The 26,872-nt window shown below is 44.1% G+C and overlaps 1 protein-coding gene across 1 annotated transcript in view; it reads left to right on the forward strand.

Moving 5' to 3' along the window:
• Positions 1 to 26,872, forward strand: part of TTLL11 (tubulin tyrosine ligase like 11) — a gene marked incomplete at its 5' end in the record, with an annotated part of 196,961 nt that overhangs the window by 15,671 nt on the left and 154,418 nt on the right. The window contains 1 exon segment of the mRNA XM_080669649.1: positions 21,434 to 21,530. Coding sequence (XP_080525775.1) covers positions 21,434 to 21,530 — 97 coding nt within the window.

Raw genomic sequence — 26,872 nt, forward strand, 5'->3', positions numbered from 1 at the left:
AGGTGATACACTCTACTGTGCACCTTTGACTTCATTTAACAAGTAACGTAGCTATTGATTTATATCAGTGTATAGTGACTTACTGCATCCTTTCTTTAGGGCTGCGTAACATTCCGTAGTAAGTGACTAGCACTTACTTAACTGGGGGCCCACTGACAGCATTTAACTGTTTATAGTGTTTTGCCACTCTATAAAGCTGCAGTGACCATGTCCTTGAATATTTCTCTGTGCGCTTGTGTGAAAACTTCCATAGGATAAAAAACCTAGGATTCATACTGTGCATTTAATTCTCTTCAAAAGTAGGATTTAACATTTGGAATGCTTCTCTCTGAGAGCTGTTGTGGAGACAAAGGATTGGGAATTAGAGACTTGGCTTGTCAGGAGAAGGTGAGGGATAAAGTACTTTTTTTTTTTTTTTTTTTTTTTTTTTTTTTTTTTTACATTTAAAGCCATTACTAACATAAACCTTTATTGCCTCTTCCCATGATGCCTCGATTCCCGATTCCACAGCAGGAATATTTGGCAGATTTATAAACCAATGCAAATGCAAATCAGCCTTTAGCTTCAGAGTTTGTTTTCCCACATAAACAAATTATCAACCAACTTTCTAAGTTCTACACCCAACAAAGGAGTTGGATTGACTTCAATAAAAACAAAAGTCTACGTTTTTGTTTGTTTATGAGTGGCAGATGCAAACAGCATCTAGTGCTTTCTCTATATTAGCTATTTTTCACACATTATCTCATTGAATCCTTGCAGACCTTTGAAGTGAAAAATATTATCCCTGTTTTCCAAACAAAGAAAGGAACTTGCTCAGGGTCATGCAAAACCAAGGTCTGAACTCAAGTCTTGATGACGATACTATTCAGTGGTCCTGCTTTCATGGGACTTAGAGTCTAGTTGGGAGTGATGGACACTTCAAAACTTATTACAAAAATAATCATGAGTGAGCCAGCATGTATTCTTACTGAGGAAATTGTAGAGCTTCACTGATTGTCAAGTTTTATCTATTGCATGAACATCTGATAATCAGTAGTGCCTCTTAAAGATTTTGTGGCCTTTCGGAGTGTAGTAGAGGAGGACCTGTTATGGCTGCAAGCTAGGTATCTGGCACCCTTAGGCCTGACCTAATTCATCTAGCAACTCTCAGGTGGGTAGTCCAGTCTGCATCTTTGGATGGTCTCTGCCTCTCAGTTCAATATTGCTCTCTGCATGACCCTGAACTCTGGCTTGGTGACTTGTGTCCTTCCCTGATGTCTTCCCCACACCCTTTATCAAACTTCTCTATTTAAAGCACTTTCTAAATTGTATGCCATTATTATTATTAATGACTCACCACACCCCCACACCACCACTCTGCTCCCCCTGTTCCCCAGCCTTTAAGTGGTGTCACCTCGACACTCAATCTCTACTTTTTGGAAACTGGGTTCAGTTCTTCTAGCTCCCAGGAGATCTACTGCCTATGAACAAAAATTGGCACATTAAACTCCCTCCCATTCCCACATTTTCAAACATCATATCAAGAGAACTGCATCCATCGTATCCTGGGGAGGGCCAGTTTTTCCATAACATGGCGTGGAATCAGTGCTTTGTGCCTGTGAATCTTTTTTATTAATTTCATATATCTTATTAGCTGTTGGTTCCATGTTAGCACACTCCTCTTGTTGGGCTATAAATTCACTCTTGTTTTATTTATTAACACACATTTGTTAAAGGCCTGATAGCATTAGGCCACCACCTCTACTATCTCACTTATGGCTCAGAAATAACTCTGCAGAGGGGGTATTATTAGCTCCCTTTGCCGTTGGGGAAAGCGAGGCTCAGAGAGGTTCATTAACTGGTCCATGTTTCATCTAGTGAGTGGTAAGTCTGGGATTTGAACCTAAGTGTTTGGACTCTAATAAATCCGTAACCTCTCCCCGATGAAAGCTGCGGCTTGTAGTTTCTTATTAACCTGCAGCTTTGGTTACTCTACTCAGCTCCTTAATTAGCAATGACTCCGAATCAGCAGCATGTTATTGAGCCTTCAGGTGTGGGAATGGGTTTTGTTTTGACAGAAGTCACATAATCCATACTGAGAAGACATTACTTAATCCAAAATAAGAGACAGTAAAAATCCATAGGAAATCTGGAAGAAAGGAAGGGGAGCATTTTAATTTGACTGACTGGCTGATTGATCTCTAGAGGATTTTTATCTGCCCCCCCCCGCCCCCGCAATTCCTTTTCTTCTTGGAAGGCTAAGTTACTTCAAGGAGCTTTGCCTATTTCTTAAAAATATCCAGGAGCTGGCAGTTAAAAGTAAGCTCCTGTGTATTGGGTTTTAGGTTTCCTGAAGCCTTTACTTAGCATCTCCCAAGCTTGCCTGATCACAAGAATCACCTAGGGCATTTGCTAAAATTTGATTTCTCAGTAGTGGTGGGACCTGGAGACTTTTTTTTTTTTTTTAACAAGCTCCCTTGGGCTATTCTTACGATCAGATGAGATTGGGAAACATTGAGAATCATCTTGGGGAATTAGACCCTCTTTGTGGAGTGGCCACCTTAGATTTGAAGCTGGTCACATTGTATGGCAGAGATGAGAACATGAATTCTGCACTCAGAAAGCACAGGATTCAACCCCCCCCCCCACCTGATCACTTAAAATGGTGTTATCTCAGCACATAACCGAACGTCCTCATCTCCGGACCTCTGCTGCCATCTCCCCTGCCTGCAGACAGGACATGGTCTTCCTTTCTCTCACCACCTCCCCTCTCCTCCTTTGTCTCCTTATTCTTCAGCTCTTAGGGGTGCACTCCCAAGTCCCCTCAAGCTGGGTCACTCATGATTATTTTTGTAATAAGTTTTTGAAGTGTCCATCACTCCGAACTAGAATCTAAGTCTCATGAAAACAGGAACCATGACTCTCATGATTATTATCTTACCTAATAATAGAAAAACATGTAAATTGACCATACCTCCGCTACACCCATAGCCAATCAGAGTGAGTATGCAAATTAACCAAACAAAGGTGGCGGTTAATTTGCATACATAGGTGCCCAGCGCCTGGGTCCCGGGAACATCCTGGCACCCAGGTCACTCTGAGGTAAGCCCTGCGTGGGCCCTGAGCAGCCTGGGAAGGGCCTGAGCCAGGGGGCTCCTGGGCAGGGCCAAGCTTGCGATCAGAGCTGAGGGGGCAAGGGTGGAGCCAGCGATTGGAGGGAGCTGGGGGTCCCCTGCCCAAGGCCGAAAGCTTTGGCCAGAGGCTTTAGGCCTGGGCAGGCCTGTGCAGGGGCGGAGCCGGTGATGGGAAGGAGCTGGGGGTCCCTTGCCCAAGGCCGAAAGCCTCGGCCAGAGGCTTTCGGCCTGGGCAGGGGCGGAGCCTGCGATCGGAGGGAGCTGGGGGTCCCCTGCCTAGGCCTAAAGCTTTGGCCAGAGGCTTTAGACCTGGGCAGGGCCCAGCCGGCGATTGGTGTGAACTACAGAGGAAACACCTTTTCTGACTGCTCATTGGCTAAGCTTCCTGTATGCCACTGGTAATATTCTTAGTAACTTGGGTAATAAGAATCCAAAAAGGTGATCTAGGGTTTTTCTACCACACTTCTGGAGAAAAAAACAAAGGTCTGCTGCTGGAGAGCTAAGAAATGTCTTACCCTGCCCTAGCCGGTTTGACTCAGTGGATAATGCCTCAGCCTGCCGACCGCAGGGTCTGGGTTCAATTCTGATCAAGGGCATGTACCTAGGTTGCAGGCTCCTCCCTGGCCGGGGCCCAGGTCAGGGCTTATGCAGGAGACAACCAATCAAAGTGTTCCTCTCACTTTGATGTTTCTCTCTGTCTTTCCCTTTCTCTTCCACATTTTCTAAAAGTCAATGGAAACATATCCTCAGGTGAGGATAAAAAAAAAATAAGAAAGTAATGTCATATCCTATGAAAGACACATCTTGAAAATGCCTAAAGAAAGTTGTCATTTTTTCATGGTGAAGGGACTGGAGTCCGTGTTGATGAAAACACCTTGGTGGCTGTGGTGACTGGCAGTGGCTGCAGCAGCAGGGTGATGGGGCTGGTGCCTTCCCCTGATCAGCCTGGTTGCCTCCCAGAAAGGGAGGCCAGACTGCTGCTTAGGCCCACTCCCCATGGGGAGAGTGCCTAAGCCATCAGTAGGACATCCCCTGAGGGTTCCCAGTATGTGAGAGGGGGCAGGCTGGGCTGAGGGACCCCCCCTCCCCAGTGCACAAATTTTGTGCACCGGCCCCTAGTCCTATTTAATAAAGAGGTAATATGCAAATTGACCATCACTCCAACACACAAGATGGCCACCCCATGTGGTCAAAGATGGCCACCCCCATGTGGACACAAGATGGCCGTCACAAGATGGCCAGCAGGGGAGAGCAGTTGTGGGCGATCAGGCCAGCAGGGGAGGGCAGTTAGGGGTGACCAGGCTGGCAGGGGATGGCAGTTAGGGGCAACCAGGCCTGCAGGGGAGGGCCGTTGGGAGGGACAAGGCCTGCAGGGAGGGCAGTTGGGGGGACCAGGCCTGCAGGGGAGGGCAGTTGGGGGTGACCAGGCCTGTAGGGGAGGACAGTTGGGGGTGACCAGGCTGGCAGGGAAGGGCAGTTATGGGTGACCAGGTTGGCAGGGGAGGGCAGTTAGGGGCAATCAGGCTGGCAGGGGAGGGCAGTTAGGGGCAACCAAACTGGTAAGGGAGGGAAGTTAGGGGTGACCAGGCCAGCAGAGCAGGGCAGTTAGGGGCAACCAGGCTGGCAAGGGAGGGCAGTTAGGGGTGACCAGGCCAGCAGGGGAGGGCAGTTAGGGGCAATCTGGCCTGCAGGGGAGCAGTTAGGCATTGATCAGGCTGGAAGGGGAGTGGTTAGGGGATGATTAGGCTGGCAGGCAAAAGCGGTTAGGGGCAGTCAGGCAGGCAGGCAGGCGAGCAGTTGGGAGCCAGTAGTCCTGGATTGTGAGAGGGATGTCCGACTGCCCGTTTAGGCCCGATCCCACTGGTGGGATTGGGCCTAAATGGGCAGGCGGATATCCCTTTAGGGGTCCCAGATTGGAGAGGGTGCAGGCTGGGCTGAGGGACACACACCCCCGTGCACGAATTTCGTGCACTGGGCCTCTAGTTTATTACTATAATGTTTATTATGTTAGTATTATGCCTCTTGTGTTCATTATTGCACACCCAACACTTAGCACAATGCAGTGTGAATGAACGCTGGGCTTTGTTCTCCTCATCTGTAAAAATGGATGAATACAATCTATCCACAGGGATACCGGGAGATTACTGGTAAATGAAATAGTGAGCGTGGAAGCCACTGATATACAGTAGGCATCTAATAAGTGTTAGTTTTTGCCTTCCTTTGGAGAACCCACTTATGACTATTGTCCTGGATAGCTGATAGGTTATAACTGAGGCTTTAAGGCAGTTTGCTTTACACACTATTCTAAAAAGTCCCTAATATTTTTAGTTTTAGAGGTTAGTCTTCTATTTTCCTCCCAAGCCCAAAGACTGTCTTCCACTAGTCTTTTAACTTCATTCTGGTGATTCATTTTGAGGTCTCCAATAATTTTCCCTGATTTCCTTTGGCTAGCATTTCTTTAACTTTTCTTTATTCAGTTTGGTGCTGGAAATGAAAATGGCATAATTATAAATTGAATGTAGTATTTTAAAAAGATTATGCATGGTAGAATGGCTTTCAAAGATAGCTTTATGGTATCTCTTTTCTAGAAGTCTTTAGAAGAGAATAAGAACATTGACTTGTGAAAATTCCTTCTAATCCTTTGACTGTGAAATCCAGGCTGATATTAGCTGAACCAAATTCAGAATTTTATCTTACTTTCCTACCCAGTTAGGAATAACTTTTGGATGTGTGACTGCCACTCAGATTTAAAGTATAGGAGGACTTGTCCTTATGAGGTCTTTCCTCCCACACCTGGCCAGTGGAGCTGCCAGTGCCCCTTATGAGGCTGAAAACTGAAGCAGTTTGCTTTACTTCTCTGTGCCTCTATTTTCTCCTCTATAAAATGGGCATGAAAATTGTACTTACCCCTAAGGTTGTTAGCAGTTTTAAGTGACTGTATACCTGTGAAGTGATTAGAATCGTGGCTGGCACATAGTAAGCACTTGGCAAGTGTGATGGTAGTGGTTTTGTTATATCTCAGCACCTAGTCCAGTAGCCAGCACATAATAGGCATTCAATTAATGTTAGTCGAGTGGGTGAACTAATTAATTAGGACTAGAATCTTAGGTCTCCTGATTTTTAATTCTATAATATTTGTACTTACATTATTTGCAATAGGATACAGGTTTTTCCAAGGCTAACTTTGCTGGTTCAATTTCTTCAGGATGCACCAGGAAAGCACCAGTTTGATAACACTGTGAAAATACAAAGGCATTTAAACTGGGACCAGAGTGCTTAAAAACCTGTGGGCTGTGGAAGCTGACTGCAAGCCATGAGTGGGCTGGCTTTGCCTTAATATACCACGTTAGCTGATCTAAAGGGTGATATACACTTAATGCAATTGCCCAATTATGTGACCATCAGGGAAATGCCAGCTGTCATTGCCCACTGAGCTGGGCCATCAATCAGTTTGTTCTGAGGTCACTAAGTAAATTAAAAGGTATTACTTAAATACTTAGTAGAGACATAACATAACCCATCACAGGGAGCAAGGGAAAGCAGTGACTTTTGCCACAGCTATTGGCTGTGTTAAGCTGTGAAAAATGAGATTTGGAACTTGACAATGTAGTTCAACATGGGAAACAAAAGGAGACTCCCAAGTTTGATAAGGATGCTCATATTCTCACCTCTGCTCCATCTTATTTGGTTGTTATTGCTTTTAAAATAATTTCTTTTAAAATTCTGAACAGAAGGGGTAGCTCTAGCTGTGAACTAGTCCATCGTCCTTGAACTGGCCCACATCGAAGGGTGTACAATTCCTTTATAAGAGCTGCCTCATTCACCTGCAGAGTCATTAAGCCCTGGGCTGGAGAAATGGATGACCAGAGCCTGCACATATCTGCTGTATGCCTGAGCAGTTTCACATTAAGATTTGTTGTGAGGCTTATAGATTCTGGTTCCATTCAGTTCCCTTTCTGTTATAAGACCCCATAGTCTTGCTTTATTCCCTCCACACCAAACCACATGCCATTCATTCCTCCAGCATCTATTACTTGCCAACACCCACCATACACCCCTATGCTGTTGGCAAGGCACCTGGAATAATACTAAGAGAATTAAGATGTTCCTGCCCTGGAGAGACTTCTAATCATGTCCCCTCATGCTCCCATGCCTTTACTCCTAGGCTGACTCCTCCACCAGAGACTATCTTCCTGGCTCTGGGCTTAGCAAATTCCAGCTCAACAAGTTTCTACCAAATCACATCTTTTCCCCCAGAGGAGTAACTCACATCCTGCTTCATGTCCCCATTGCCCTTTGACCCTCATGTGCTGGAGCATTTGCCACTTTGCATTGTGATTTATTTACAAGTCCACATCCTAAAGACAGGGACTGTGCCTTATTCTTCTCTGAGTCCCCAGTGCCTACCATTGAGTTGATGCATAATAACATTTACTGAGTGAAAGACTGAGTTACTAGAAGAGTATAACTGTTATGTAAGGAGTGTAGGATAGCAGAGGTGAGGATGGAGCCAGAGAATAAAGGTGCTTTTCTAATATTTCTGTTAACAGCAGGGGGAGAGATGTATTCATAAATGTCCCATGGTGTAAGCCTTGAGGTTCTGTGGTCTGAAAGGCCCAAGAGAGACTCAGGGTCTTTCTGAGTGCCATCTCAAATTTATAATAATTACTTCAAGTAAAGTAGGTATGACCTGGATTAACCTGAATCATGTCACCTTATGGCAGGCTAATTTCTATCTTTCCCTTGAATATGTTGTCATTTCTTGTTCTTCTTTGGAGGGAGGTTGAGGAGTTGTGGTGGTTATTTATTCACAGATTCACAGTTATAGACAACAACATTCTGTCCACTCTGAACTCCTTTGGATGTAACATTGGAGTTCAGTTGTTTGTTCCTGGTACCCACTGTCTAGGACAGCTAGGAAGGAGTCCCCTTCCCTTTCTGACCCTTGCCCTTTGGTTTTCTCTCTCAGTATCCACTCAAAAAATGCACTCACCCTTTCTCCATTTCTCTCTGTGATTCATGAATTTGCACTTCTTGCTTTGACTTCTCTTCATGCCCATTCCGGTATTTCTAATCCCTTGTAAGCTAGTTCTAATTAGATGTCCTGTTGTCCCCTTGAGCTCAGTACTTCTAAAAGATAACTGTTTGTCTCCCAGATGTACTCCCATTTCTGTTCACTCTATTCCATTAGTGGCTCTGCTGAGCATGGGAATTGGAAGGTGAGGGTTAGGTTTGGCAGAGGTGCCAGGAAGAAGCAGGCACTCAGAGTCAGAGTACTTTGGCAGAGGTGTTTCAGAACCCTGGAGAGCTCCCAGTGGGCCCAGTCCCCTACTCTGGACTCTCCCCTTTCTCTTCCCCACACACATCAGCCTTATTGTACAGGGAGGTGTCCTTGTCTCTGGAATTTTATGGTTGTTAACGGAACCTCATTCATTTCTCCTAGGCTTAGTTCTCTGGGGACTGAGGACATAATGGGCTGAGTTCTGTTCCTTGCTCTACCACTTACTGGATACACTATCAGAGACCAAGTTATCTAATTGCTCTGTGCCTGTTTCTTAAACTGTAACATGGAATGGTAATATGTCTACCTATCTGACAGTGCTGTTGTGAGGCCTGATTGAGATAGTGCATGTAAAGTGCGCAGCATGTAATATGAACTCAATAAATAGTAGCCACAATTAAAAAAATAATAGGTACTATTGGTACGATTATATTTTTTATAATATATGATGGTATGATGAGTCAGTGGCCTGTCTCTGGGAGATTACAGGCTGGTTTTAGGGCCAGGAGGCACAAAGAGTTTAGTGGGGGCAGAGTCTAGCCTCCTTTATCTAGTAAGTCCCCAAGGAAACCACCTTTTTGTCCCTGGGGAACATTATTAAGACAGCACTGGGTGATTTGGGGTCAGCACAAATCATAATCAGTTGTTGGAACGGAAGAGCAGACCCTCATAGGTTTGCAGAATGGGAAATACCTGTGTGTGGCAAATGGGGAACAGGCCTGAAGGCAGCTCGGGTGTTCTTGGCCACCGACAGAGGAGGCCCGGATCTCCAGGCTCTCGCTTGCTCTTTGCTTGGTCTTTACACATGCTTTTGTTTCCTCCTGTGGAAACCTCTTCCCTCGTTACTCTGGCAACTTCTCTCTTTCTCGTCGAGAGTCAGCTCAAATGTCCCCTACCTCTCTGAGCCTTGTTTGTTTCCTTTGTAAAATGGGGATAGAATGGCTATTCATAAGGTTGTGTAGCAATTAAAGGTGACAGTGTGGGTGAAGAGGGTGTCTTGGAGGCAGATGTGTAGTAATGCTCAGTAAGATAGTGGCTACAGGCATTACAACAATCTGCTTAGGTGTCTGGCTCAGCTGCTTCACTCTGAGCTCCTGGAAGATCAGGACTCTTTCATTCATCCTATTTTCACCTGTCCAGCCCCGTCTCCTACCACTAACCCTCTGCTCCCATAGGTGGAGCCTCTCAGTGTTCCCTGAGTGCTGCCTGCCTCAAAGGCACAACCTGCTTGTGTGTTGAATGGATTAATTGATGTCCTGGCCGAGCCAGGGTGCCTTTAGACCAGCTTTCAGTGCGAGTTGCCACTGTGGAAAGTACTGAAATGTCATGGGAATCTGGTTAGCTGGGGATGAGCTGCCCCAAGAGGTGTCAGGAGTGACTTCAGGAAAAGTTGTTTGATATCCTGGCTGGAGGAAAGTGCTGCTGAAATGGGAAACCTGATTTGCTTTGTTCCATTTCAGTTAATAAACACATTTAAAATTTTGATGTGGAAGAGACTTAGTAATTGGAGGCCTCGTGGTGGATTGATGTAATTTACCCACAGTAAGGGAGTAGAGAGCAGAGAGATTACTGCTGATAATTTTGCAGAGCGTAATGGAGTTAATTTATAATTGATATTGGAGTGCTTTTCCATAGGCTGAATTATGATGGAATGGAGAATCATTTAATGTGGTTATTTTGTTGTTTGTGTCACCCTTATGAATTGGAAAGTGGAAAAAGAACATAGTGCTAAATTGGTATCTAATCTTTTCAGACTATTTGCTAAATAAACTGGAATTTTAATTAAAACTGCAAGCTGAGAGGTAAATCACTTCAGAATTTTGTGAAGTGTTTCTTTTTCTCTTGCCTAATATAATTACTACTAATATAGATTCTTTACAGGCGGGAAATTAGACATCAGAATAAATAACTGGAGAAGATTGCCGCGGGACACTGAAACTATGAAGGGGGCAATGTTATCTTCCTCTGCTTCCAACATGGGCTTTTTTTTTCTTTTTTCTGTAGTTAAATTGTTTGGTAACAATTTTGATCTCATTAAAAGTCTTTACATCAGAAGCAGAAGCAAGGCAGAGGACAGGCCTTACCACAGCTCTTCCAGCTTCAATTCATATGTGTCATTTATAATGAATGGATTTAATAAAAAATACAACCTGCTTTGTATTAATTCAGTGAACAGGGAATGGCATACTTACCCAGAGTATCATACTTGCGGTAAGGAGGAAGTGGTGAACAGGAAAGGGAAACTTCATAGATCACGAAAATTGCTACTTTCCAGCAAAAGGTTGTTAATTACTTATCCTCCTGCTGTATTTATTGGCTCTATTAGAGGATGAGTAATTATTGTCTTCCTGGGAAACCCACTGGAGCCAGACGCGCCTGTATTAAACTGGAAGGCTCCTCAGTGCCACTTATCCCTGTGGGGTCCTCTCCATCCCAACGACCAGGAACCTGGAGGAGATGGGTCATGTATGTGCCCACGGCCACAGAAGAGGCACAGAAGTGCATGGAGTGGCAGAGTAATTTTTAAAAAATATATTTTATTGATTTTTACAGAGAGGAAGGGAGAGGGATAGAGAGATAGAAACATCGATGAGAGAGAAATATCAATCAGCTGCCTCCTGCACATCTCCTTCTGGGGATGTGCCCGCAACCAAGGTACATGCCCTTGACCGGAATCGAACCTGGGACCCTTCAGTCCACAGGTCGATGCTCTATCCACTGAGCCAAACCGGTTAGGGCTGGCAGAGTAATTCTTACACTCTGAACCATGCTTTCCCACGCTTCTTCCCAGAGCATTCTTTCTCTCTTTGCCCAGTCATCACCCCACCCATCCCCTTTCTCCCAGCTTGGCTGGCTTCCTCGTCCTCAGTCTCTAGACTCTACCTCCCCTCCACCCTCCACTCCTGCCCTGGCCCAGCCTTGCCCTGCTTGAGCACTTCCCTTGGCTCTCTTCCACCTGCAGAATCACATTCCAGTTCCTCAGCTTGCCTGTGAGCCCTTCGTGATCTGTCTTGGCCCAGAGACTGCTCCAACTTTGGCTCCAGGCACACAGAAGCTCTCATGCTCTCCTAGATTCCCTGCCCTGCAGGCGTCTTCCTGCTGCCTGATTTCCCTTTTTCTTCATCTCTGCCAGGCAAATGCCTCCTTCCCACTAGCTCAAATGGCCCCTCCTTGGTTAAACTTTCCTCGCCTTGAGTGGAAACGTTGCTCCTCCTGGGCTCTCACAGCGCTTTATCACAAAGAACCTGCTATCTGTTAACACTTCTGTCTCTACCCCAGGCTGGCTCTGGAATCCCTGGGTCTGTGATTCACTGCTGTTCTCCAGAAGGTGGATTTGTTGAGGGCCAGCCTTTGCTCTCTACACGGGGGATGTCTGGGGACTCTGCTTCTCTCCTTTCTCACCACGGGACTCAGTTAGGTGAGGAGCAATCTGGGAGGCTTACTTTCAATATTCTGTTATTGGATTAATTGAGCTCCTACAATGTGCCAGGCCGGTCACAAATGCTCTTTTTTTTTTTTTTTTAAATATATTTTTATTGATTTTTTACAGAGAGGAAGGGAGAGGGATAGAGAGTTAGAAACATCGATGAGAGAGAAACATCGATCAGCTGCCAACTGCACACCTCCCACTGGGGATGTGCCCGCAACCAAGGTACCTGCCCTTGACCGGAATCGAACCCGGGACCCTTCAGTCCGCAAGCCGACGCTCTATCCACTGAGCCAAACCGTTTTCGGCCACAAATGCTCTTTTACTTGCATAGTTGTTTTTAATCTTCACCACACCCCCTGTGAGGGAGGCTTTGCTAGTCCCCTTTCTCAGATGATGAAACCGAGGGCCTTAGTCATTGGCAGAGCTGAGATTTGAATCCAGATTCTTGACCTCAAGTCAAGGAGCTTTCCTGCAAGCACGGGCTTTCTGCAGAGGTTAGGCGTTAACCCAGAAGACCTACATGCTGCAAATCCCCTGGTGTAGCTTGTGCACGTTTTTCTTAAGGCTGGTCCTAGAAAACACCCTGCCCAACAGCTCCTTTGGGTAATATCTTACCAGCCAGTAGATATAGGTGAAGGGTGCTAGGAAGGAGCAGAAGCGAGGAAGGAAAGCAGCATTGTTTGAATACCTCCTGCACACCAGGCATTGTGTGCCAGGCACGGTGCTAGGTGATCAGACACATTATTAATCCATCTAATAACCAATCACATTGCCATTATTGTCCCTCTGAGGTAACAGGCTTGACCTATGAGTGGGCTTTTTCCCCAGTCCCATCCAGAGACACTGGGGTCATGAAGCCCACCAGCACACGGAGGCCTTTTCTCATCAGCCCCATTTTCCACAGGCAGGAAGGAGCCTGGCCCCTCAGTGGGGTGGTTGGTTGGCTTTTCTCAACCTGGCTGAGAGGATACCATGCCATTGCTGACAGCTGAGTAATAGAGTGAGCCACCCTCCCTCTCTTAGGCTTGAAGGGGGCTCACCTTCCTTTGACATGCTCACATTTGTCATACAGAACCGAGCCCCATCTGGGCACACCCTTCAGAATTTGATGGATTTCCACCAGTATTTTCTTTTTCTTTCTTTTTATTTAATATATTTTTATTTATTTCAGAGAGAGGAAGGGAGGAGAGAGAGATTGAAACATCAATGATGAGAGAGAATCATTGATTGGCTGCCTCCTGCATGCCCCCTTCTGGGGATTGAGCCTGCAACCCTGGCATGTGCCCTTGACCAGAATCGAACCGGGACCCTTCAGTCCGCAGGCCGACACTCTATCCATTGAGTCAAACCAGATAGGTCTGTCTCCTTGCTTTCTTGATTGAAAAAAGTGTTAAATTTTTAGTCCATTCTTGAAGGGCAATTGCTCAGTCCTTTCTCTGTCTGACTGGCCTTCTCTGGCATTTCTGTGCCACATTCTTTCTTCTTTTTTTTAAAAAAAATAATTCTTTATTGTTGAAAGTATTACATATATCCCCCTTTCCCCCCCCATTTCCCCCTCCAGTCCGTCACCCCTCTCCACCCCCCCCCCCAGGCCTTCAGCACTCTATTGTCTGTTCATGGGTTATGCATATATGCATACAAGGTCTTTGGTTAATTACTTCCCACCCACCCTACCCACCTTCCTTCTGAGATTCTGCACCCTGTTCCATGTCTCAGCATCCACTCCATTCATTAGTTTATTTTGTTACTTAGATTCCACATATGAGTGTGATCATGTGATACTTGTCTTTCTCTGACTAATTTCACATAGCATGATACTCTCCAGGTCCCTCCATGCTGTCTCAAAGGGTAAGATATTCTGGTTTGTTTTACTATGGGGTAGTAGTCCATCGTATAAATGTACCACAGCTTTTTTTATCCACTCATCTACTGATGGCGTGCCACAATCTTTCTTGAAGTGTTAACCACAACTTAATTTTTTATAGTTATATTTGCTCAGTTTTTTGGTTACAGACTAATCCATCTATCTACCCATCTATCTTGGAACAGTCCAAAGAGCACAGTCTTTGGAGATAGACCAGCATGACTTCAAGTTCTGGTTTGCCACTTATTAGCAGTGGGATTGCATTTAAAAAAATATTTTTGTTGATTTCAGAGAGGAGGGGAGAGGGAGAAGAGAAATATCAATGAAGAGAGAGAATCATTGATTGGCTGCCTCCTGCATGCCCCGTGCTGGGGATCGAGCCTGCAACCTGGGCATGTGTCCTGACCAGGAATCGAACCGTGACCTCCTGGTACATGGGACAATGCTCAACCAACTGAACCACACCAGCCGGACAAGATTGTATTATTTTATGTGCAAAATGAAGGCATGTATGTAAGATACCTGGCACATAATTAGTACTCAATAAATACTTATTATTATATTCATTATAAAGCTATATTAGTCTTAGATTCCTTCATTTTCAGAATGCTTTCCTTCTCCATGACCCAGCTCTAAAACTGGAATGGTGTATACAGTATCTATTGCTATGTGACAAATTTTTTCCCAAACTTAGCAGCTTAAAACAAAACACATTTATCATCTCTGTGGGTTAGGAGTCTGAGCGTGGCTGATCTGGGGGTTATGGCTCAGGGTCTCTCCCAAGGCTGCAGTTAAGCTGCGGGCCAGGGTCACAGTCTCTAAAGACTTGCCTGGGGTCAAAGGATCCACATCCAGCTCACTCCCATGGCTGTGGGCAGGAGGCTTTGATTTCTTACCTCTTCCTAGGCTTCCCCAAAATGTGTGATGATGATTATGTGTGAGAGAGAGAGAGGAGGGAGGTGCTTCAGTCTCTTTATAAAGATACTAGTAGCCCTATGCACAAATCTATATGCCAGTAGCTCGCCAGTAGCTCGCTGCTGCCCTCCAGTAGCTCTCCGCCTGCTGCCCCACCCTCCTGTAGCTCCCCCCTCGCCCCCCAGCCCCCCTCATAGCTTGCTGCCCTGCCCCCTCCTGTAGCTCTCTGCCGCCACTTGTAGACAGTAGCTCGCTGCCACCCCTCCTGTAGCTCTCCGCCCACTGCCCTGCCCTCCTGTAGCTCCCACTGCCCCACCCTCCTGCTGATCCGTGATCTGGTCGTTAAGCGGTTGGTCATTACGCTTCATGGCGTAATGGCCATTTGCATATTATATCTTTATTATATAGGATTAGCATATTGGAAGTATCCTAATATCAGAATGTCACTTGTGCTGTAGCTATTGGTCACATAGACCAAGTCTGTGACAATGTGGGTGAAGACTACACAGGGTATGAGTTCCAGGAAACAGGGATGGTTGGAGACTCCCCACAACAGATGGGTAGGTGGGGGAGAGGGTAGCCTTCTGTCTGGTGGGGAGGCAGTCATGTAAACAGAAACACCCCCCCCCCCAAAGTGGTGGCTGCATCACCCACATCAACAGGGTACAGAGGGGGCATTGGAGGGGACTGTATTAACTCTGCCTGGGGACACCATGGAAAGTACCCCAAGTGCAGGTTACCACGGTGTTTTTATTCCAGAGGTGTCCTAATGATGCTTGATATTTTCATGGCATCTTTTTACATTGAAGTTACTCATGAGGTGATTTCCTTGGACATTAAAAACAATAACTTGTCCTTTATAACAGCAATTTGCTGTTTACAAAATGCTTTTCCATGCATTGCCTCTGTCCACATAACAGCCCTGAGAGGTAGAAATGTTTTATTGCTGTTGTTTTCCTCTTCAGTAGATGAGCAGCTGAGGCTTAGAGGGGCAGGATCCACATGTCAAGGCCTCCGGGTGGGGTGTGGTGGGTCAGGGCTTGAGCCAGGGTCTTCCCAGTCCAAGCATGGTGCTTTGGCTGCTACACTTTCTTTGTGTTCCCCCTGAGGCTTCCGGCCCCTTATTTTAAAGCTGCAATTTGGGTCAGTTCCCTCTATAGATGCATTACTCATATGCTTGCCCATATCAAAGCTTATTTGCCACTTTTATGCCCAATCACTTGAAAGATTTTCTGTTCATGAAGAAAATCATTCACAAAGTACAGAAATGTGAATTGTGCTTTCATCAGCATGCACTGTGAAATTTCTTTTTGCAAAAGCCCCTGCGGGGGTTCAAACTTGCTCTCTGGGTCATTAGAAGAGGGACCTGAATATCAGTTCCTTAAGCACAAATATGCTCAAAGGACATTTACTGATTTCAATTCTTGTCTGAGCCTGGCTATTTTGCAAGTGTGTTTTAGTCCTTTTGGGCAGGAGGGAAAGGGATTTTGGGTCCCTTCAGGTGTATTTGCTGAAGGAGGAACTTCCTTTGTGGAAAGGATGGTAGCATGTAGTGTGAGGGTAGGTTAGTTACCATAGTTCATGTGTGACTGATAAATACCACTACAGTGATCAGTTCAAGATTAGTTGTGTGCAGCTGGTTAAGTACATGGGCCTTGGAATTAGGCAGACCTGGATTTAATCCTGGCTCTGCCCTTACTAGCTTTTACCTTGGGAAAGTTATTTAATCTCTCAAAGCTTTGGTTTCTTCAACTGTAAATAGGATTAATAGTAGCACCTCCCTCATAAGGTTGTTGTGAGGATTAAATGAGATAAGTTGCTTAACAATTAGACATAGCATTACCTAAATGTTAACTTTAATGATAACAATGATCATGATGATGTATTAGAGTAGCTGCTATTCATAGCTTCACATATTCATTCTAACATGGTATCTCTTAACAGCTAAAGGCTTCAGGGAGTCTCTGAATCTCCTGGAGTACATGTGATGATGTGACCTGAGAAAAATGGGGAGTGGGGAGTCTGGGAAGCATTTGTCAATTTTCAGTTGCCCTATGAAGATCTATGCACCATTCCAGGCTCAGAGGAGAGCCTCAAATGGCCCCTTAGTGTCAGAGAGTGTAAGGAAACAGTTTTTGATGTTGTTTTATTATGGTAAAATATACATACCATCTTAACCTTGTTAGGTGTACAATTCAGTGGCATTAAATACATTCACATTGTTTTTCAACATCACCACCATCCATCTCCAGAACTTATTGCATGTTCCCAAACTGAAACTCTGTACCCATTAAACAAATAATTCCCTGTTGTTCCCTCCCCCACCCCTAGAAACCACCATTTACTTTTCCTAGGAATCTGACTATGCTAGCTGTCTCATATATGTGGAACCGTACAATATTTGTCCTTTTGTGTCTGTTTCATTTCACTTAGCATAATGTCCTCAGGGGTCATCTGTATTATAGCAGGTGTCAAAATTTCATTCCTTCTTAAGGCTGAGTAATAGTATATTTATACCACATTTTGTTTATTCATTGATGGACAGTTGATGGACACTTGGACTATTTCCACTTTTTGGTTGTTGTGAATAATGCTGCCATGAACATTTGTGTATCAATATTTATTTGAGTCCCTGAATTCTTTGGTATATATCCAGAAGTGGAATTGCTGGATTATGTGGGAATTTTGTTCCCCACAGAAGCTTTTTTGCATTCCCAATGTGCAAGAGTTCCTATTTCTCTACATCCTTATCAACACTTATTTTTATTATTTTTTTTATAATAACCCTCCTAATGGGTGTGAAGTGGTGTCTCATTATGATTTCAATTTGCATTTCCCTAATGATTAGCATTGTTGAGCATCTTTTCATGTGCATGCTAACCATCTGCATATCTTTTTTTGGAGAAATATGTATTCAAATCCTTTGCTTAATCTTTTAATTGGGTTGCTTTTTGTTGTTGAGTTGTAGGCAGTTTAAAATATATTCTGAATATTAATTCTTTGTCAGAGATATAATTTTAAAATATTTTCTTCCGTTCCATGGGTTGCCCTTTCATTCTGTTGACAGTGTCCTTTCATGCAAAAAGTTTTAATTTTGATGAAGTTCCGTTTGTTTGTTTATTTATTTACTTATTTATTTATTCTCTGTGCTTTGGTATCATATCCAAGAAATCACTGCCAAATCCAATGCCATAAATTTTATCCCCCATATTTTTCCTATATTTTCTTTAGTGTTAGCTCTTAAGATTAGGTCTTTGGCTCATTTTGAGTTAATTTTTGTGTATGGTGTAAGGTAAGGATCCAACATTATTCTTTTTGCATGTGAACATCCAGTTTTCCCATCCCCATTGAATAGTTTTGTCATCCTTGTCAAAACCATTTGACCATAAATGCAAGGGTTTATTTCTGGATTCTCTATCCTATTCTATTGATCTATATATCTGACTTTGTGCTAGTACCATGATATTTTTTTTAAACTTTATTTTCATTATTTTTATTTAGAGCTATAATAGGTTCACAGCAAAATTGAGTAGAAGGAACAGAGATTTCCTTTATATTCACTGTCCCCACATATGCACAGCCTCTTCCACTATCAAAATCCCATACCAGAATAGTACATTCATTACAATTGATGAGCCTACATTGATACATCATTATCACCCAAAGTCCATAGTTTTATATTATGTACCCTTGGTAGGGTACATTCTGTGGGTTTGAACAAGTGTATAATGAGTTTTGTCTTTTCCAGAATGTCATATAGTTGGAATCATACAGTATGTAGCCTTTTCAAATGGCCTTTCACTTAAAAATATATACTTAATACCTTCCACCATGTCTTTTTGTGACTTGAGAGCTCATTTCTTTTTAGTGCTGAATAATATTTCATTGTCTGAATATACCACAGCTTATTTATATATTCACCCATTGAAGGGCATCTTGGTTGCTTCTAAGTTTTGGCAATATGAGTAAAGCTGCTATAAACATCTGTGTGTAGGTTTTTTATGTGGAACTAAGTTTTCAACTCATTTGGATTTTATATCAATTGTTTATACCAACAATTATACCAACAATTGACATTTCACCAATATTAAATCTTCTAATCCATGAACATGGGATGTCTTTTTACTTATATGTGTCTATTTTTTTCATAACATTTTGTAGTTTTCAGTGTACAAGTCTTTTGCCTCAGGGGTGATTTCCTATGATATATATATATTTTAATCCTCACCCAAGGAATGAAGATATTTTTCCATTGATTTTTAGAGAGAGTGGAAGGGAGGCGCAGGGAGAAAGAAAGAGAGAGGAGAAAAACACTGACTTGAGAGGCACATCGATTATTTGCCTCCTGCTCGTGCCCCAATCGGGGCCGGGAATTGAACCTGCAACCTAGAAATTTGCCCTTGACCAGAAATTGAGCCAACCTTTGTTCCCAGGGCTGATGCTCTAACCATTGAGAAAACTGGCCAGGGCAGTATTGTATTCTTTTTGATGTTACTGTAAATGTAATTGTTTTTTTAATTTCCTTTTGGGATTGTTCATGGTTAATATATAGAAAAACAATGATTTTTGTATATTGATTTTGTATCTTCAACTTTGCTGAATTTGTTTATTTCTAACAGTTGTGTGTGTGAGTGATCTTTAATGTTTTTTACATATAAAATCATGTCATATGCAAACAGATATATTACTTCTTTCTTCTGAACTTGGATAGCTTGTATTTCTTTCTCTTGCCTACTGCTTTGGCTAGAACTTCCAGTAGCATGTTGGACAGAGGTAGTGAAAATGGGCAGCATTGAAAAAGATCTTTAAAAGAGATGGGATTATGAAGCCTTTGACCTATTTAAAATTGTGTTTCTCTGTGTTCTCAGTATCTAGCACAGTGCCTGGCATGGTAATTATTGAATGAATGGATTTTTTAAAAAGGTAGTTTCTCAAAACAAAATGAGTTAGAAGCACTTCTGAATGAAGGGTTGATTGGGGAGAAGGTAGCAAGGATTGAGGTGTGACCATACACGTGTTAAGGAGTCAACAGTTGTCCCCCAACAGAGAGCAGGTGTTGGTCCCACATTTTGAGCAGCAAAACTATTTTGCATCATAGAAACTTTGCTGGGAGAGTCTGCTTTTGAAAGAGCTACCTCCCTGATTAAGTTAGTTCCCTTTCTTCATATTAGCACTTAACAGCTGGAAGAAAATAACATATGTTGTATCTCTTTGTATTTATGACTACTGAATTAATAAGTTCAGTCCATTGGATGCAAAGAAAATGAGTGAAATGTTATACATTATAGATGGACTTGTTGATGCTAATAGAGTGTAACATACGCCTCACTTTGGCACAGTTTAGAAATAATGTGAATGATTTAAAGTGCGTGAGTCTGTTTGCCTTCATTCTAATTGGGAATAGTTGGAAAGCTTTGAGTCACCACCATTTCATTAGTAATGCTGTGTTCTTCCATTGGAATGTAGCCCTCTCAACTTGGAGCAGATAAAAATTCTGATTAACTGTAGTCTTAGAGTGGGAAAATAAAATGATCTTATTAAATGTGTTGGTATTTCTCTTCACTTGGACTTTAAACAAGCAGGTTCTAAATATGGACTAACATGTCCTCACTTTTTCCTTTAACAAGGGTCATCTGAGTTACAGATTTAGAAATACATTCTGTAAATGAGGATTTGGTAACTTTTATAACAATTCTGTAAATTCAGAATTAGATCAAAATTGATAATCTAGGGATGGAAAGAGCAGGCCCTTTGTCTCAGTGAGGGAAACCCTATAGCTTGTGCAAAAAATAGGTGTGTTTTAAGGATACAAGACTGTCTTATAGGACCCAAGGACAGGAGGACAGCCAGGCTCAGCAGGTTCTGAGTCCAGGACCTGGAAGCCCTAGGAACTGGGGTCCCTCAGTATGTGTCTCCAGGGCCACAGCATCTCACCTCTACTTTATCTCTGCACCTGCTCCTTTTCTCTCTCTCAGCAGATTGGCTGCCTTCGCTTCTCTGTGCACACAGTGAAGCACAGCTGCCTGGCTCTGGCTTTTTATCACTTCCAGTTCAAGGGCCAGCTGAGGTTGCCCAGCATCTCTGATTTTCAAATTCCTGGGAGAATCTGGTTATCTCATCTGGAGTCAGATGACCACTCCTGATTTGTTCATTTATTTATTTAAAAACTCTTACTGAATGCCAGGAACTGTTTTAGGCACTGGGGATGCATCCTGCCCTATGGACCGAGTGTGTGTGTGTGTGTGTGTGTGTGTGTGTATGTGTGTGTGAGAGAGAGAGAGAGAGAGAGAGAGAGAGAGAGAGAGAGAGAGAGAGAGACGGAGAGACGGAGAGACTGTGAAAACTCATTCTTTGGGAGGGAACTGGGTTAAGAGTTGTAGTTTTCAGAGAAAGAGAAGAATGGCTTGGAATCCAGATAGGCCTGGCTTTAGATCTTGATTCTTCCCTTACCAGCTATGTGTGACCTTGGGCATATTAGAATACCATTTTCAGCCCCAATTTTCTCATCGGTAAAATGGGAATAATCCTTGGTAGGTAGTTATGAGGATTAAGATGAAAAGGTACCTGTAAAGTCATGAGTGTAGTGCCTGCCACATGGAATCAGAACTCCACCCTCCTGGTTGTGACCCTGAGCAAGTTACTTAACCTGCCCGAGTCTGTCTCCTCACCTGTAAAATGGGAAAGAATATCAGCTACGGCACGTGCTTATTATGAGGACTGAATCATGTGATGTGTGCCAGGGTGCCGGGAGTTTGTACACAGTAGACATCAGTGTGGTCACTGCTTCTCTTGCTCTTGTGATGATTAGTCACATTTTTTTCTCTTTCTAGTTCCCTTTTGGCCGCCGCTCGCCCTGTGACATCTATTGGCATGGTGTTTCATTTCACGACAACAACATATTCTCCGGTCAAGTGAACAAGTTTCCAGGTATCCACTGTTGCTTTTGTTGTTGGCATTTACAAATGTTTCCAGGCTGGGTCTCAGGGTACACTTGTCCTCAATAACATGACAGTGCTTTGAGATCAAACTCGAGATCTCTTCATTGGAATTGCTGCCTGCGCTCTGTCCCGGCGCCATCACCTTGGGAGGGATGCTAACACAGAGGAATCTGGACTTAACCCACCAGGGGGTTGAACATTGGAGGCTCAAAAACATCAAAAGACAGGCTTTCCTGGTCTGATTCCACTGGTGAAAGGACATGATTTTCACTTTTTCAGGTATAGATATAACATGGGGGTGTGGTGAGGAGATTATATTCTCAAAATGAAAAAATAGACCATTTTACTTAAATAATTTGCAGGAAACAGAAGTACTAAAATTCAAGGAATATGTCACAGAAATGGGGTTAGCAGTTTTCATTTTCTTGAAGTATCACATTTGGAGGTACCGTTTTAAAAACCAAATGCACTTTTCTGGGAATAATAGGTGACAGAACCTCTGCTTTTACCCAAAGCCATTATCCCAGTGAGACTTACCTGCAAGGGAAAGTGGCATAGCCAACATTTTAAGATACCCCTCAGTCCACTCCCCACCACCTCCTGTGCCTCTACCACCCTCTTTCGCTGTGATTGCTATTCATTATTTTTAATGGCTAAGTGAAGAGGGTAGTTACAGTGAGTGGAGGTGCCTGGGGAAAAGGAACATTGTTGAGCTGGGTCTGATCATAGCCAAAGCGTCTTCCACTGATTTTCTGAAATTTTAACAGATGGTTCCAAGCATGTTATAATATAATAATAATAATGGTTTTTAAAAAGATTATCACCTCCTTTAACAAAACCACAATGTGGATATTTCTGTATTTCCTCCCAAACCTTAACCCTGTTTATGTATCTTTTTGACATAATTGCAGTCAGAGTGTAGTTGCCTGAATATAAGGTGTTTTCTCTTAGTGTTATATTATTTATGCTTATTTTATTTATTTATTTATTTTTTATTAAAGAAATTCTCTGCTTTAAATATATTTTTAAAATTGATTTCAGAGAGGAAGGGAGAGGGAGAGAGAGAGAGATAGACGCGTAAATGATGAGAGAGAATCATTGCTCAGCTGCCTCCTGCACATCCCCTTCTGGGATCGAGCCCACAACCCAGGCATGTGTCCTGACTGGGAATCAAACCGAGACATCCTGGGTCATAGGTCGATGGTCAACCACTGAGCCACACCAGCTGGGCTATGCTTATTTTAAAAAGGAGAATCAATTTGTTTTTTTCCTTTGGCAATACATGCCACATCTGTAAGAAAACACCTCTCAGAAAACCCAGTATCCATACATTATACACTGGCTGGTTGTGCCTTGTCCACTAGGGGCTTTTCAACTGAGCATGCAAACTGCCCCACGCCACACGTGGCTGAGATTCACGTAGAAGGATATAGGTAAGGACATACAGCTTACCAGCGGGTCAGTACCCAGCATGTTTCTCCAGCGGAGTCTTTGCAGGGGTTCCAGGGGCTAGTGTCTGGCCCCTCGAGAGAAAGCTCAGGTGCAAGGAGATAAGACCCACATTGGTGGATGGGAATCTGTCTTGGCTTAGATGACTCATAGGACCCAGGATCTCATGTAGCTACTCCACAACATAGCTTCCAGGGTTCCCTCCAGGGTCATGCTAAGTGACCAGCATCACCACTCTCAGGAAAGCCTGGAGTCCTGGCTTCCTACCTGGTATTTATGCAATTTGCCATTCAGGGTCATTTTAACTATATCATTTTTTGTCTAGTAACACAGCTGACTCTCCACCTTTATTGGTTTCCAGGGGAACAGAATTAGAAATTAACCTGAGGTCAAATTTGTCCTTAGAGAAGGAGAGAGGATTTTGTTACAGAACAAGAATGATGCTTGCCGTCAGGGTTCTTGCACACGGTCTAATGGAATAGGTATTGCTTTCTGTCTTACTACGCAGAAAAAGGTGACTTTTGTTGTTGTTGTTAATCCTCACCCGAGGATATTTTTCCATTGATCTTTTAGAGAGTGTGGAAGGGAGGGGGAGAGACAGAGAGAGAGAGAGAGAAACGTCAATATGAGAGAGACACATCAACTGATTGCCTCCCCCATGATCCCTGACCAAGGCTGGGGACCAAAGTACATGACCTTGACCAGAATCAAACCTGGGACCTTCAGTCTGCAGGCCAACTTTCTATCCACTGAGCCAAACTGGCTAGGGCAAAGAAGGTGACTTTTTGGTGCTACTAAAGGACTTATTGGGATATCAGGAGAGCATAATCTGAAAGAGAACACCTCTTTGAATGAGGACAGAGTTCCTAAGACCTGAATCATAAGTGAGGCTTCATTTACATTTCTGATCTGCTCACATCTCATCTAGAGAGAAGGAAAAAGGTAAGAGCTGTGACCCTTCACTCAGAACACAAATTAGAAATACAGAGAAAAATACTGCCAAAGGCCTGGCTTCATTAAAGGTGAGAAAAGGATATTCATCTCAAAGAAGCAAGTTTGTCCCATCCTATATTCCACCTGCCAGTGATTAGCACATATAATTTTCCCCTTTACTAAAAGCAGTTAATTAGCTCTAATGACAAAGTAGGACCTCGAACCTCTAGGCAGAGGGACAGTGTGGCCACAAACTTCGCTCTGAGAAAGATGGCAGTCCTCAGCAATGGGTGATCACTGAGCAGTCTGTCCTTTAGCTCCAGTTTGTGTCCAAGCTTATCTTCTGTCTCCGATATATCCCATTATTTAACAAATGCACTTTGTATGCATTGTATGTTACTTATAGTAAGTCCTAGTGGACGTGCCTGGCAAGTATAAACACTTCCCACACTGTACAAGCAAAACTTTTGGACACGCATATGGGAGTAATTTATTTTGTTTGTGTTAGCACATTAGATTTTAGCCATTTTTCTATGGGCAATTTCCCTCAAGGTTTGTTATTATATCTTACCTGATGAATTAAGACTTTTTATAAAAAATAATCTGCTTTAAGAAAGCCTGAAACTCTCAATTCTCAACTTACAAACAAGTCTTTTGATGAGTTTCAGGGTCTGAGATGTTGACAGCACATGGCGGTGGTGCCCGAGAGCCCACCCTGAGGGGGGGACTAGGGAAGGGGCTCCACTTCCATGGGGGCAGCCATCTGGCAAGCACTGGGCTGGGCTGGGGACTCAAGGACATGGAGAGAGGCATGTGGAGAGGGAAGTGTGATACCAAATATGTGCTATGCTAGAGGAAACTTGGGATGCTGTGGGGGTTTGGAGCTAGGACACTTGCCCTCATCCAAATTCGCTTGGGATAGGTGGGGTGAGAGATCCTGGAGAGGGGATTGACATGTGAGCTGAGCCTCCAGGGATGGATGGGCCTGAACCTCATGTAAAGCAAGGGAGCAGAGCTGGTGCAAAGACATAGACTGCTTAGAACTCACTGCTCACTCAGCCAGAGGAAGTGGCCCATGATGGTTAGAAAGGGTCACATGTAATAGGGGCAGCGAGTGATGCTAGGCAGGGACAAAAGGTCATGGGAAGCCGCTGAGGAATTTTAAGCCACAGAGTGACATGGGCCAGTTTGGATTTCAGAAAGATCATCCCAAGGGGTGCATTGGCGGTGGGTGGAAGCTGAGAGAGGAAGTGCAGAGAGAGCTAAGAGACTGCTGCAGCATCCAAGCAAAGAAGGTGAACTTATCAGTGGGCATGGGAATGGAGGAAAGAGGATGGATCTGAATGGACTGTTTGACCTCTGGTTTGTGTTTCTGTTATAAATGATACTTGGATTGAATAATGCTTCCAGTGCAGCTCAGATTTTATTTTGTTTTTGTTTCTTGTTTTTGTTTTTTAAATTGGGCAAAGCTGTTACCCTCTTCAGTAACTCCACACGGGAAGAGATCCACCAGGTCTTGGGCCTTTGCTGCAAAAAGAAGAACCCAGGCCCGGGGCAGGGGGGGGTGCGGAGTGGCAGGAGGCAAGATCTTGGTGTGAGAAGCTCCAACCTGCGATAGGGGGTTTCCCAGTCGATAGGGGAACTGCCGAGACAGGGACATCTTGGGATAGACCTTGATGAAAAACCCAGGTACCCAGTCAGCCTCAAAAGAACATGTTAGTAGGCCCTGAAGTCACAGACAGGAGGACTCCAGGAAGAACATTGGAGAGAACAAGGCAAAGATGTTGCTCAGGTACCAGGAACAAAAGACAGGTTTCCAAAATTTGGGGACAAAGCAATGGAACCCCAGAAAAGCAGTTGAACTCCTCCTTATTTAATTGGATTACAAAGTTGGGGTCAAAGAGTGCCTTGTTCCTAGTCTTGGGAACTGATGGTTAGACCTAGGCTCCACCTCAGGTCAGAATGGGTCCCAAAGCCTAGGGCAGAGGTCACAGATAGGTCAGGCAGATTCTGGCAGTGACCTCCCTCTTCACACATTTACTCTGGGAACATGGGCTCTGGCTCAGCTAGAAGGCCGGCTACTCTTGCCAGCATCTTATTGAGAGAAGATGGCACGCCTCACATCTGTTTCTGAGCCACTGCCCGAGGGTAGGGATGCAAGCAGCTTCCTCATGGGCTCAAGTGAAGGGTGGAGACCTTCTTCCTGGCAGCACTGGGTGGCATCACAGCCAAGATATGGTAGCTGAACAAAGGCTTTGGTGGTCAGTGGACTGAGGGGGGTCTACACAGGTGCCTGCTGGAGACAGGTGTACTGGCGGGGTTAGGGCTGAGCTGTCTACAGCCAGCAGGCCGGCAGGGTCTGGGAAAAGTTGCCATTGGTGGGCAGGACTGCTTCTGAAGTTGACTGTTTTCAGTAGAGGACTACCTGGAGACAGACACAAAGGTAAACTCGGAAACAGATCCTTAGCTGGTGTAGGGACCTCCGGTGCGCAGCACAGAAGGAGTCACTGCAGATTGAAAATGAGTATTTACTTCACTTGCTGGCCCTTGATTTTCATAAAACTTTTCTGGAACATTCAAATGGCACTCCTGTTCTCAGAGCACTTCTGTCTGTGTTGTGTGTGTCCTTCTGACCTGCTGAGGGGTTTCTGAGCCTTTCCCGGTTACAGCGCCCTGATGCGGAGCATACCACCACATTCTGGTCAGGAGGCAGCATCCGTGTGATGGAAGGTGCTGCGCCACAGTTCGTTCCAAGGGTTTAGTTTAATACTAATAGAGACCTTAGCCAGACACGAGTGAAGAGTTCCCAAGAAAACGGACAATTTGTTCTTGTGTCCCCTGTGTTCAGCTCCAGTGTTTCTAACTCAAAATTTCATAGGGGAATAAAGAGGAATAGCTTTGATTTCCCAAACTCATGCCTATTTCTTGGGAAGCTCAGGACAGTGTCCT

Source organism: Plecotus auritus (assembly GCF_963455305.1).
Source record: "Plecotus auritus genome assembly, chromosome: 5".
Lineage (NCBI taxonomy): Eukaryota > Metazoa > Chordata > Mammalia > Chiroptera > Vespertilionidae > Plecotus > Plecotus auritus.